The sequence below is a fragment of the Panthera onca genome, chromosome B1, assembly GCF_046562875.1.
Source record: "Panthera onca isolate mPanOnc1 chromosome B1, mPanOnc1 haplotype 2, whole genome shotgun sequence".
Classification (NCBI taxonomy): Eukaryota; Metazoa; Chordata; class Mammalia; order Carnivora; family Felidae; genus Panthera; species Panthera onca.
In genome coordinates, this window is record NC_138342.1 from 63,831,714 (window position 1) to 63,846,354 (window position 14,641).

Here is a 14,641-nt window from a genome sequence, read left to right on the forward strand (position 1 = left end):
TGATTCACAGTTTATGGAACCTGCATAACTGCCTTTTTAGAGGATGAGTTGGATCCCTAGACCAGTCTCCCTCGAACACGTTCAGTGCTTCCCCACTACTAAGTTGGGCCCAAACACTCGAAGTGTGTCATTCAAGATTCAGCCCTGCCCAGAGGAAAGGTACATAAGCACTGAGGCCAGCGCTGAGTCCCAGTTATGACACTTTTTACTCCAGTGGCTCTGGATAAATCACTTGGCTTTTCTAAGCTTCAGTTGCCTCTGTTGCAAATTGTGATAAAAATAGCACCTCCTAGAGTTGCCTTGAAATAAAAGAGGAGTTGCCATCAGGCACTTAGTCCAATGCCTGATACCCAATCAACGGGTAGCTTCTAGTGTTCTGTACTACATTCTTCAACACCCAACTCACGATTCCCTCAGTTCAACCAGGGCCTTCATTTTTAGCCTCCTTTGTTTGTTTTGTTGTTCCTAATGCCTAGAATGCCCTTCTACCTTCCTATCTCCCAAGTCTGTGGTTCTAATCCTCATACTAGAGAGCCAATAAGCTTAGCAGAGGGATAATACAATTCCCCGGGTTCAAAAATGAAGTTCTATCGTTTCCTCCCTGTGTGACTTGCTTAAATCACTTAATCTCTCTGTCTAGGTTTCCTCATTTATAAAATGGGGGACAGTAACAGTACAGGTATCTCCTGATTTTCCAAAGTTCCTGTGAGGCCACTTCGCTTTCACCAAATACCGACATCCTTAGTACCTGTTTTTCCTAACTGAAAGAAGAAAGAAAAAAAGGCAAAACCAAAAACAGGGGCAGAATCTGGGAGCACTCAAAAGCTTTTCCATATAAATTAATGGTGATGGCTTCTTCACTTCCTGCCATTTTGGCTTAGGGAGGGTTTCGCAGGAACACTACTTCCAAATACCTGGGAAACCGGTATCTACCCTATAGGGCCGTTGAAAGATTGGTATTAGGGCATCCTCCTAAAGAATTTAGAACAGTGCCCGGCCAAAGTCCATGCTAGAGAAATGTTATGGGCTGGCACTGGTGTGGAGTGTTCGCCCTCCGTTCCAGGCCTGAGCTTCTTGGGAGCCGGGACAGTGTAATCTTTGAATCCACGCGCCTCGAACGAAATAAGCACTGCAATCAATCTGCAGAGTTTAACGCAAGAGAAGGGGACGTGGAAACCGAGGAAACGGGTCTCGGTGTGAGGGTGTTGGGAGACGAGGGCGGGAAAGCGTGGCCACCCCGGAAAGCGGAGAGCTGCGGCGCCACCGTGCAGAGGTGGAGCCCCGGCGGCCGCGGGGCGCGGCTGGCTTTTCCCAGGGCCTCCGGCGGCGGTCAGGTGGGGCCCGGAGGCCGGGGGAGGGGCGGGAGGAAGGGGTGCGGTCGCGGTCGCAGACCCAGAGGACGCGGAGCACCGGCGGCCGGGCGCACTCCCTCTCGCGGTTCTCCCGCACCCCGGGTCCCCGCGGCCCCGCTTCAGGTAAGTTCAGCCTCCCCGCGCGTCGCGCGCGGCTGCTCGGCAGCTGGGAGAGGTGGGCGCGGGGGCCGATTCCCCGCGAGCGCAGCCCACGCCGCATACCAGCGGGCCGCGGGGGTGCGGGGCCTGAGAGGCTTCAGGGAAGAGAGTCCACGACTCCCATTTCAAATTGGAGGAAACTGAGGCCCAGAGGAGCAACCATGGGGGTGTCCCGGGGAGTCACCCAGCTGTGGTGAGGGCGGGGCGCAAACCGACCCCCAGCTGGCCCTGCGCCCTGGACCCTTCAGGTTCCATCACAGCTAGCAGCTTACGGATCCAGCTGGCCATCTCGGCCTCCCAAGTCCCGAACGTGTTGGGGACAGAAAAAGAGCAGGGAGTCACAAATGTCCTGTGGGTCCCTGGGGGCTCAGGAGGGGCTGGCTCGAGCTCCATTCTGAGGACTTGGAACCCCACCCATCCCTGTGAGCAGTTTCTCCTCTTTAAGTTAAGCCATTTATCCTACTACACTTAATTATTTTTAGGTGGTAGAAGAAAAGTACATTTAGCTATTAAGTATTGGGAATCGGAGGAATTTGCTTTTCCTTGAAAAGACTCACCTTTTTCTTTGATTGCAACAGAGTCCATTTCACGGCTCATGAATCATCTTGCTGGCATTTAACTCGGCAGGTGGGGAATCTGACTCCTAGATTGCAAATGACCGTATATAGGAAACTGTGGTTTGTGCAAGGTCCCAGGGGCTCTGGGTCCCTGATGGCTCCTCTGGCTGCTGATAAGGAGTTACATACACAGCCAGACTTAAATTCTTTCCCAGAATTTGTGTTCTACACAAGTCTACCATCAGGGAGAGCTACATTTACAACTTGTTTTATCAACATCGTAAAAACTGTAACTCATTATAATGTTATTCTGCAAAGATATTACCATTGGCTTCATGAAGGCAGAAAATTTCAGACTGATGAGAAAGGGAATTTAAAGATGTAAAGAAAACCAGAATCTTGTTCTCAGAGCTATGGTGGTTGTGTAGAGCAATCTGTTGAGAAATAGGAATTGGGGATGAAGTAGAGGAAATGAGGGAGGTACTCTAATCCCTTTCTGAAAAGCATCATTAAAGTTCTGTTGTTAGGTCACATGGCCTCCAGTATGGAGTGATTTCTTAAAACTTCAATCAGTAATAATTGTTAATAATTTACAATTCCCAGATTGTACTGGATCAACACATATTGAACATCAGCTTTGACAGTGTTTGGGATAGGCACTTGGGGAAGGCAGAAGCATGGAAGTTAACTTCATACCTTTGGAGTGTCACTGTCTAGATTGAGGAGGGGAACACTCACTTGCTGTGTGGCTGGACCATTGTTGTACCTTCTCTGTGCCCCAGCTTCTTTAAATGCAAAGTGGATAGTATTAATGACACATAGCTCCTTAGATTATTGAGGTTTATATTAAATCATTCATTCATTCATTCAATAAGTGCTTTTTGGGGGTGCCCGGGTGGCTCAGTCGGTTAAGTGTCCAACTTCAGTTCAGGTCATTATCTCGTGGTTCGTGGGTTTGAGCCCCACATCAGGCTCTGTGCTGAATGCTTGCTCGGAGCCTGGAGCCTGCTTCAGATTCTGCTCTCTCTGTCCCTCCTCTGCTTGTGCTCTGTCTCATTCTGTCTCTCAAAAATAAATAAATGTAAATTAAAAAAAAAAAAAGTACTTTTTTAGTGCCATCCATGCCCCAGGGAACAAATATGACAAAAAGCCTTGCAGAACTGACCTAGTGCTTTTTATATTACCTGGCACATAGTAAGAACTCAAAATGCTAGCTGATATTATAATACATATTACTTCATTCTGTGCTAGCAGCCCTCCTCTTTTTACAGATGAGGAAACTGAAGCTCAAAGAAATTGAGTTTTAAGATACAAAATCAGGGGATGCCTGGGTGGCTTAAGTTAAGCATCCAACTCTTGTTCTCAGCTCAGGTCTTGATCTCAGGGTCGTGAGTTCAAGCCCCATGTTGGGCTCCATGCTGGGCATTGAGCCTACTTAAAAAAAAAAAAAAAGAGGCAAAATCAGAACTAGGACACTTTGTATCCACTGTGTATACAGAGGGATGCAGTGTTAGACCTGGTAAGTAGAGGGCCCATTGCCCTAGGCTACAGAGCGCCTGAGAAAATCAGGCTAAATATTTCCAGGAACTAATAGTGTTGATTTCCTATGAACTTTGTTCTGGAGCTATCTTTAAATTTTTAGATTATTTTGTTCCCAGGATCAGTGGGAGCAACTTGTATTTCTAAATCAACCATGGAGATATACCAGCATGTTTGAATAATGTCTACATATGAAAAGTGCATGGGTTCCCAAACAGGGCTCCACCAAAGAATTGCCCTTTTCACCTCTGGGCCCTACCAGGAACCAGACTGCCTTCTTAAAGAGCAGGCATGTCTGTTTATAACAGGCTGTAGGCTTGGAGCCTTGTAAAATGTAAATGGAGATATCACAATCAAGCACGAAGAATCAAAGTGAAGCCAGCTAGAATTTGTTGACCATTTCTTTTTCTGCTGCTCTTCCTTATGATGGTATGGATTCTGGTTAAAAGAACTCAGCAATCAACATAGTTCTATTGGATTTTTAAATGAGTCAAGAATTTGCTTTCCAGGAAACATATGTATAAACCTCTCAAGTGTAGAGATTTTCTTTTTTCTGGCTTGTTTTGACCCCTACCCAGATCCAGCACAATCCCTTGTATATAATAGGTGCTCAGCAAATGTTTGTTTAGCAAATAAGGTACTTGATGCTAGAGACACATCATCTTACTGAGATGGTTTCTCTTTGAATGTTGACTTCTGGTTTGCGGATTAAAGATTAAGGGTTATTCTGAGATTATTGTGTTCTGAATCCCAGATTTATTCTGTTTAGTAATTTTTTTTCTTTTAATAGTTTAGTGTGATCTCAATTCAAGCAAAAGTGGGATATCATGGCCTCTATCTGGGTAAGTAAAAACCAAGCCCTCATAACTTATCCTAGTCAAATCAAAATATAGAAAGTCAAGTCAAAATATTAGTAAAAATGTTTTGAAAGTTGATAAAATGTTCATTGGAAAATATAACATGCCAAAAAAGCTAGAGGATGTCTAAAAATAATAAAATATAAAAATGTATTTGTAGAAGTACATAATTAAAATTATTTTTGATGATACCAAATTAGAGATCAATAACAGTAAATTTCATCTGTGATTTGGGAATTTATTATATGGTAAATATAATGGTTCATATCAGAGAGGAAAAGATAGCTTATTCAATACATAATGTTAGGAAAAGTTCTAGCCATTTGGGAAAACAGTAAATCTGTATTCCTTCTCCCTTCTTACATTAAAAAGAATTTCAGATGGATAAAACACTGAAATGAAAGAGACAAGATATGGGTGAATTTTAAAAATAATCTTGGAGGGCCATCTGGGTGGCTCAGTCAATTAACGTGTGACTCTTCATGTTGGCTCAGGTCATGATCTCAAGGTTTGTGAGATTGAGCCCCGTGTTGGCAACACAGAGCCTGCTTGGGATTCGCCCTCTTTCCCTCTCTCTCTCTGCCCCTCCCCTGTGTGTGTGATCTCTCTCTTACTCAAAGTACATACACATTTAATAAATAAGTAAATAAAAATAAAAATAATCTTGGAGTAGGAAAGGCAGTTACAACTATGACACAAACCAAAAGCCTAAAAGAAATACATTGATCTACTTAACTGCATGTAAACTTATGGTTTACATGCAAACAACACTATTAATAGAGTCAGAAGACAACCACAGGGGAATAATATTTACAGGATAACAGACAAAAAACTTATTTCCTTAACATAACAATTACTTGAATAGGGGTGCCTGGGTGACTCAGTCAGTTGAGTGTCTGACTTTGGCTCAGATCATGATCTCATGGTTCGTGGGTTCGAGCCCAACGTTGTTGGGCTCTGTGCTGACAGCTCAGGGCCTGGAGCATGCTTCCGATTCTGTGTCTCCTTCTCTCTCTTCCCCTCCCCTGCTCGAGCTCTGTCTCTGTCTCTCAAAAATAAATAAATGTTTAAAAAATTGTTTAATTACTTGAAAAAATCAATAAAAAAAACTCAATGGAAAAATTTGTAAGGGACATGAATAGGACATGAAAAGAATTACAGATATAATACACGAAAATATATGAAAAGATGCTATCTCTCACTAGGAAATAAAGAAATGTACACAACACAATGAGAAACCATCTCTACCTAAGTATTGGTAGAGGCGAGGAAAACATATAGTAAGACCAATGTTGGAGAGTATGTCGATAAGACAAGTACTCTCATACTCTGATCATGGGAGATTAAACCTGGCACACTTTTCGATGGTATTTTGGTGATATCTATCAGTGTTTAAATGCACACCCTCTTTAACCCAGTTATTCCACTTCTGGGTACTTATCCTATAGATATACTTACATAAGGCTGAAAAAAATACAGGCTAAAAGACATTCATTTGTATTCATGAAAATATGCAGGCAGCATAAATGGCCATGGGGTATGAAGTGAGTAAGTGACTCATTTGTAACTTACAGCCATTTTTAGGTGATCATTAAAAAGAATGGGAAAAAAGGGGGTCCGGTCTTTATATATTGACGTAAGAAAATGTCCAAAGAGGAGTGCCTGGGTTATTCAGTTGGCTGAGTGTCAGACTCTTGATTTTGGCTCAGGTCTCGATCCCAGTGTCGTAGGATCAAGCCCTGCATCAGGCTCTGCCACTGACAGCGTGGAGCCTACTTGGGATTCTCTTTCTGTCTTTCTCTCTTATGGGGTGTCTGTGTGGCTCTGTTGGTTACTCTTGATTTCGACTCAGGCCATGATCTCATGGTTTGCGGGATCAAGCTTCGTGTTGTCATGCTCTGTGCTGACAGCACATGGAGCCTTCTTGGGACTGTCTCTCTCCCTCTCTCTCTGCCCCTACCCCCCTCTCAAAATGAATAAATAAACATTAGAAAATTCTTTCTCTCTCAAAATAAATATTCACACACAAAAAAATTCTCTCTCCTCCTGCCCCTCTTGCCCACTCACCCTCTCTCTCTGAAGTGAAAAAAAAAAAAAAATTAAAACGTAATCAATGAAAAATAATCAATTTGCAGAATATGTCTACAGAATGATTCTGTTTATAAGAAAGAAAAAAGAAAAAATATCCATGAAGACTGAATTACATGAAAACTTTTTAGAAAGGCAGAATTGTGAGCAAGGGCACATTTATTTTTTAGTGCATCACCTTCCATGCTCTAAGTTTTTTGTGAATCATGAACATACATTATATTTCATGAGTGAGGGGCAGAAAGGCCTAAAGAATAGCTTGTATGGAGATGTACCAGCCCTAAGCATGGGTGGTGCTGGGCGGAGGTGTGCTGCTGCAAGATTTGCTTGGCCCCAAGTTATTCCCTTACCATGGCCAGGAGGCCAATCAGTCCTCTTTCCAGGTCTGAAATTCCTGCTGCTATTGTGAACACTTGGTAGAATCAGATGGGGAACAAAAAACAAAAACAAAAACAAAAAAATCTCCCTCTAGTCCTTGTCCGTTAGTAATTCAACCTGAGATTAGTTGGTCAGGCTCTCTAATTAGTGGGTCCGCTGAGACCTTCAAAGTCATGGCTCATTTCTGAAGGGCTGGGAGAAACCCAAATGTGTGAGAGAGGGTGTATTTGTGTTCTATTGCCACCATAACCAATTACCATAAATTTAACAACTTAACACAACACCCATTTTTTTTAATCTCACGGTTCCTGTGTGTTAGAAGCCTAAACTTGGTCTCATGGCACTAAAATCAAGGAGTTGGCAGGGCTGTGTTCCTTTCTGCAAACTCTGGGAAGCATCCATCTCTGAGCTTATTTAAGTTGTTGGCGAAATTTACTTCTATTGACAAATGAATGGGTGAATTAAATGTGGTACGCTGTCCCCCTTTTTCGCAATTTCACTTTACATGGTTTCAGCTACCCACAGTCAACCACAGCCCACAAGCAGAACGTCCTCCTTCTGACAAATTGTCAGAAAGCGAATAGTAGTGGAATACTTTCTTTCACTAGTTTCTAGATCTCAGCGCCTACATCATTCACCTCAGTTCATCTCATCACAAAGGCGTTTTATCCTCTCACAGCATCACAAGAAAGGTGAGTACAGTTAAGATATTTTGAGAGAGAGAGAGACCATATTCATATAACTTTTATCACAGTATATTGTTACAATTTTTTATTAGTTGTTGTTAAGTTCTTATTGTGCCCAATTTATAAATTTAACTTTATCATAGCTATACATGTATAGGGGAAAATAGTATACATAGGATTCAGTATTATCTGCAATTTTAGGCATCCACTGGGTGTCTTAGAATGCCTCCCAATGGATGGTGGGGAGGTGGCTACTGTATATCCATACAGTGGGGTATTATTCAGCCTTAAAAAGGAAGGGAATTGTGATACATGCTACAACATGGATGAACCTTGAGAACATTATGCTAAGTGAAATATACCAGTAATAAAAAGACAAAATACTATGATTCCATTTCTGTGAGGCATCTGAAGTAGTCAAATTGATAGAGACCAAAAACAGAGTTGTGGTTGGACCACATAGAGACCAAAAACTCCAGTTGTTGGGCTGGAGAGGATTTGCTGCTTGATGGGTATGGAGTTTCCATTCTGCACAGTGAAAAAGTTCTGGAGGTCTGTTTCACAACCGTGTGAATATTCTCACCACCACTGAACTGTACACTTAAAAATCATTAAGGTGGTAAATTTTATGTTTTACCATAGTAAAAAAAAAAAACAAACCCTCAGATTTTTGTAAATATTCTTATCACTAACTTTTATATGTTCTGTTTTTCCCCCTTACACACAAAAGCACATTAAACACCTAAAAACAAATAAGCAATCAAGTCCATGCTTTTCTCCTAAACTACAGATCAGTTTGCAGTTACCAGTGGATGGTGAGTTTATTGGAGTGTTATGATCAAGAGGGAAGACTTTGGTTGCTATTTTAGTACATTGCCATGGAAGATGAAAGACTAGCTGGTTTCCTGGGTCTATAAATTTGAGGTGTGTTGCAACCATCCATTGTGTCAGATGAGTCAACAATCTATGTTGCATTACTATTTCCTTTGGAACTGTTGCATATCTCTGTTCAGACATGTGTTCTCCTACTTAAAACCCAAGGAAAGGGCCTGATACTGTAACAGTTTGTACTCTTTGGACCCAGGGTCCCTTGTCTTCTGTTGCCTTTAGGTCATAGCAAGCATTCAGGCAACCACAAATTAGAACTAGTCTTAGGAACATGACTTTGTGTGTGTGTGTGTGTGTTTGATACCTTCATTGCTTTGGGGGTGGGGGGCAGGTGATCAGGAGCTCTTGGGGGGGGGCGGGCCAACTGCCTCTTCACCACAGGCTTCTGGCTGTGCACGATTGCATTGGCTCTGCCAGTGGCAGCCATGCGCACATCGGGGCGGTACTTGTTTTTGAGGACCACGTACCTGATGCTGCTGAGGGTTGCCTGGGCATTCTTGTTAATGGGCTGCACGTAGGAGGTGTCAGGTTTTTGCTGGTTGGATCCCCGCTTCATGACTACCACTAGACCTTTGCCATCTACTGCGGGTCAACACCCACAGTCTTGCTGTGAATCACCCCATTGTAGAGGAAGGAATTGTGAGCCTTCAGGTTATGGGCCTCATGCTATGTGTCTGCTCACTCCTCTTCATCAGGAAGCTGGAGCAGTTCGGCACCACTATCCATTGAAAGTGGGCGGACAGGGCAGCAGAGTCGGAAAGAGCCGGAACATGACTTTATGAAGATGTCATAGCAGTATATTTCCTATACATGCCTTCTACAGTGCTGACGCTCTCGAGCAGATATTCTGGGGTTTTTGCTCCTTGGTCAATTCCTAACTTATTTTTACAGAATAATGAATGCAATCTGCTATTTGTTTGAATCTTCTGCTATTTGTTTGAATCCTCAAATTAGCATTTTTATTATGCTGCTGATTTTTTTCTAAACTCATAACCACCGTAATCCTTATGAGCTAGTATAACATCTTAACTTGCTATACATTCTCCCTTCCCCAGTCCAAACTCTACTTTATAAATGAGGAAAACATGGAACCACTGAGGAACCAAGGGATAAAAGGTATTTTACAAAAATGTAACTTCACATAAATGTGATGCCTGCAAACTTTGTCTTGAAGAAGTTCATCAAAAGGCAGTTAAACAAAGCAGCAAGTACCTGCCACATTGGGCTCTACTGGGAACAGAAGGAAGACAGTCCAGCCACAATCCCAGGTCTTCTCTCACATAACCCTTTAATGGGTTAAGAAGTGGGCCCTTGACTATGACCTTGAGCAAGTTACTCTCAGTCTCTTGCTATCTCTGTTACCTCACCTGTAAAATGGGTATAACAGTAGTACCAACATCATTTAGTGCTTGTAAGCATTAACCCAGTTCATGTAAAATTGCACTAGCTGTGCCTGGCATGTAGTGAGCCCTCAGTAAACGTTAGCTGTAATCATTATCATTCCAACGTATTATTTTTTAAAAATCATCTTCCTAGCTAATTAGTATCCCTGCAACTGTTTTTGTGAAGGAGTTTCTGGGGCCTGATTTTATGACAGATCAACAGCATCCTCTTCCCCACTGGAATGATTCTCTCTGAGCCATCTGAAAACAGATGGATTTTCCTCAAATAGATTCTTTCTGACCACTCCTATTTTGAAGATTATTTTTAGAGCAGTTTTAAGTTCATAGCAAAATTGAGGCAAGGGTAAAGAGATTTCCCATATACCCCCTGCTCAGACACATGTGTAGGGTCCTCCATTATCCACATCCCCCACCAGAGCGGTACATTTGTTGCAACTGATGAACCTACATTGACTCATCAGAATCACCAGAGTCCACAATTTACGTTACAGTTCACTCTTGGTGTTGTACATTCTGTGCCTTTGGATATTTGTATGCATTTAAAGATATGAATGCTCTGTTCCCACTCCAACTGTGTATACTGCAGAACAGTGCTGACGTTCACTACCTGGAGTTAAACTCCAGGTTTAAGAGCCCTGCCCTCACTTCAGACACCAGCTGCATGCCTCAGAGCTACCTGCTCTTCTGACCTATACATTCAGGGATTTCTGTGACCCTCTAGCTTTCAGTAATCATCTAGAACAACTCACAGAGTTCACTGAAAGTGCTGTATTTGTGATTACAGGGGTTTTTTTGTTTTTTTTTTTTTAATGTTTATTTATTTTTGAGGGAGAGAGAGAGAGAGAGCATGAGCGGAAGCGGAGAAGGGGCAGAGAGACACACACAGAACCCAAAGCAGGCTCCAGGCTCTGAGCTGAAGTCAGATGCTTAACCAAGTGAGCCACACAGGCACCCCATTACAGTTTTATTAGAAAGCCTGCCTACACATAGAGACATAGAGCAAGGTCTGGAAAGGCCCTGCGTCCGTGGAGTCAGGACGCATCACCCTCCCTTGCACATCGTGTGTCCACCAGCCAGGGATCTCCAGAGTTTTCACTGGGATTTCATGACATAGGTGTGATTGATTGAATCACAGGCCATGGGACTGAAATTAATCTCCAGTCTCCTTCCCCTCCCAAACTGCCATCCTACAGCTATCTAGAGGCTTACCCTGAGTCACCTTGTTAGCATAATAAAGACACTCCTCTCTCAGGAAATCTCAATGGCTTTGAAGCTCTATGCCAGGAACCCAGGAAAAAGACCAGAGATATTCTTTGTTAAATGAGTATCTATATATGTATATATACATATATCTATCTATATCTATCTATATATGTATATATTATCATACATATATAACTCACATCAAGGCTGCACAGAATTTCCAAAATATCATATTCCTTTATTGTTTACTAAAATTATATTAACAATAAGGTACTGGTTACCTTGTGCTGATCAGAACTTCTGCTTGGAAGTTACTATCTTTAATAATAAGGAACACAGGGGAAAATGAGTACATGTTTTGTAATAAATACAGATTAGCAGGCAAAATCACTCAAAGCATGAGGTCCATGGAGAAGAAATACTTAAAGGGATTCTTGATGGTGGAAAGGTTGGGGAAGGCTTATGTAGGGTGGAAACTTACTAATAGGAAAAATTAATCCCTGACAATGTGTTCTTGTGAGGAAGAGAGCACAACTTTTCTTCCCCACCCAACCCTTCCTCTCTTTCCCCGGGAACAATATTGGTGCAGTTTGACACATGAGGACACAATGGTTCCATTTCCTCTGTGTAACCCGGAGTAATGACACCAACAGTAGGGATGCCTAGGAGAGGTGCCGTGTGCTACTTTGAGAGAGAATTAGGGAAAGTGATGCCTTTCTCTTCCTTTCCCATGGATGACACCAGCCCCAGGCTGTTGATGCTACTGGTCCTGGGTACAGAAAGTTGGTGAGAGCCCTGTCCAGTTCATATATCTAATTTTGGTGGGGACATCCCACCTGACCTTTCTTTCCTGGTGTGTTTTCTCTTCCTAACCACACAAATCTAAAACATGTGTGGGGAGAACACCTGTGTGACACACATGTGGTTGTGTTGAATTTCTCCTCTGATCTGCCTGCCTACTGCATCTCAGGGCTGGAGGATCTGGCTCTAAAACTGTTTTCATTGAACTAGACTCACATCCCAAGGAGATGGGCATCATGCCTGATTAGGTGCTCTTCAACACGACTGCAACTTCCTGTCTGGTGTGTGTTTTAAGCCGTGTTCCCTAAAGCTTCTTTGGATAAATATTGGCACTCAGACAGTTGCAAAAATGGTCCTCTGCAGGAAGTTAATGAAAAACAGGTAAGACCTGGATTTCAAATCAAAACATTAGAGCCTTGTTTCAGGACAGAGTCTGGAAAGAAACACTGTCTAATCTGAGTGAGAAGAGAGAGGATTCACTGGCAATGAATGGACTGAGCATTAAAGAGCTGTCCTTTGCCACCCCCTGGCCCCAGGTCACCCGTGAAGGCCCCTCTTTCACACTTAATCATAATAAAAAGTGTAATTTGCCAAATCTATGAGTCGCTATTGGAGAAGCCTGCTAAATCACAGGCAAAGAGGAAAATAAAAAGTTTTAGATTGAGAGCAAGCAATTTGAAGGGAAGAAGGTATAATTTGATTCTCTTGAAAACCTGTGTTTTGATGCATGTGGAGTAGTTAGAAAGCACAAGCATTTTAGAGTACAGAGCAAGAAGATAATACAGACGGAGAGGTCTCACGTGCATTAGAAGAGAATAAGTCAAAAGAGCAGAAAATTTTCAATCTGTCCCTTCCTCCATTATCAGATTTTGCTCCTTTGGTTTCTAACCATTGTGTTGGAGTAAATACTTCACCTGGGTTCTGAAGGCATGTTTAAATAGGCGTAGTGACAGTTCCGTCTGAACAGCATGTACAAAGCTGAAGAATGCATTAGTCAGATTTTTGAGGTATGACATGGAGCTCTGAAAAAGCACATAGTGGCATTTGAGAGTTATCAAAGAAAGCAAGACTTAGGATAAGAAGACATTTTTAATTCACGTATTCATTTAACAAATATTTGCTAAGCATCCACTATGTGCCAGATACTTTTTTAGGCTCTGAAAATACAGAGAAAGAGAAATTTAAAAAACATGGAGCTTATGTGCCTCTGATTTTTATTAGGGAAGGTAGCTAATAAACTAAGAAGTAATGTGTATTATATAAAGTCAGTTTTAAGTACTCTGGAGGAAAGCAAAGATGGATAATGACAGTGATGGAGAGTGTGCTTTTTCTGCTCAGATATGTGAGCAGAAGTCAACATGGAGTGAGTGAGTGGGTCAGGAGAATATCTTGGGGAAGAGCATCCAGCAGAAGGAACAGCAGGTATAAAGTCTGAGATGAGATGTATCACCCCCTGAGGTGACAGGAGGGGAACAAGGAGTTTTGGGGAGGCATGACACTTCTGTTTTGGGGATCCTGCAAGGACCACAGAGAATCTCAGTAGTCCCAATAGCCTTTGTATAAACTCTTCAAGGAATTTCCATTATGTAGGTTTACTTTGCATTAGGAAGAGTTCTTAGATCTGTAGCAACTTGTTAGGATTGTCACTTCCCAAACACACACTTGTACAAAACTCATAAAATAATGCATGTAGCCATCGTGTTATGTGGGCATTAATGACCTTGGCCACAGACACAAGAAATGTTCTTTCTGTAATATTACAAACAGTAAACGTCCCTGATCTCGGTCCCTCATGGGTGGATTTCCATTCCCATAGAAGTGATGTGGGAGCAGACTGGGTGTCACCATTACATTCCCAACATCCTGCCAAACCAGTGCCATTTTCTAGCGAGGTACCCATTTTAGAAGATGTAGATGATGCAAGATTCCCCAATCCAATAAGTCAGCTTCCCTGTGTCTTCCAGAATCTTCCAGAGTTATAGGGTAGGTCCCTTTAACAGAAGTGTCTCTCCTGGAGGATGAAGTTGGATATGTACTTCATCTAACTGAGGATGTGGCCAACATAGCCATACTAGTCTTCCACTCTCTGTGGCTCTTGGCCAAGCAGAGTTTGGTCAAGAACTGTTAGCTAAGTTAAGTTAAACCTGACTGATTGTGGATTAAAAATGTAATCTTCAAATACTGCTACTAAATAACTCAAAAGAAGATGAATATAAATTATTTATAATCCACTTCAAATAACGAAAATTATTCTGAGAAAGAAGTTTGTGTTGATAAAGACTTTTGGGAGGCTCAGTGTTTCAGACTCAATCCAGTTAGTTAGGTTTGCTGCCTTCACCAAAGAACCCCTGAGTGCTTGGAGAGACAGTTAGAAAGACATAACAGAGTCACTGGAAACATCCCTGGTTCACCAGGCTTCCACCCTGGCTTCTGGAACCAGCTTGGAAAGATCTGGAATAGCCTGTGGTACTGAAAGTAGCCACTGAAATATTTCTAACATATTCCAGATTTCCTAGGATACAATGGTCACTTTGATCTCTGAACTACTGATGTTTGAAGGAAGCAATTTCATCAGGCAGCCAATTGTGTTGTGTACATCTTGGAGAAATTCCACACCTTGGGATGTCATCATCTTGCTTCCATTTTCTTCCAGCAAACTCATTCATAGTTATTTATTAAGCCCCTATCTGAAGATTGGTACTGGGCTAGAGCTGGATACAGTGTAGTGAG

General features: G+C 42.3%; 1 protein-coding gene and 1 pseudogene across 4 annotated transcripts in view; one reads left to right on the plus strand and one right to left on the minus strand.

Annotated features, from left to right (window-relative positions):
* The first annotated feature begins 1,038 nt into the window (after window positions 1–1,038).
* ANXA3 (annexin A3) overlaps window positions 1,039–14,641 on the plus strand; it is a 53,365-nt gene continuing 39,762 nt past the window's right edge. The window contains exons 1-3 of one of the 4 annotated variants that reach the window (XM_078445995.2): window positions 1,039–1,194; window positions 4,398–4,449; window positions 7,539–7,622. In XM_078445995.2, the coding sequence (XP_078302121.1) occupies window positions 4,435–4,449; window positions 7,539–7,622 (99 nt within the window). In that variant the 5' untranslated portion in view covers window positions 1,039–1,194; window positions 4,398–4,434. Of the gene's footprint in view, window positions 1,195–1,253; window positions 1,476–4,397; window positions 4,450–7,538; window positions 7,623–14,641 lie in introns of those variants that run through there. The other 3 variants (XM_078445994.2, XM_078445997.2, XM_078445996.2) reach the window with 3 other exon arrangements.
* LOC132692829 (large ribosomal subunit protein eL28 pseudogene) lies at window positions 8,034–9,280 on the minus strand (annotated as a pseudogene).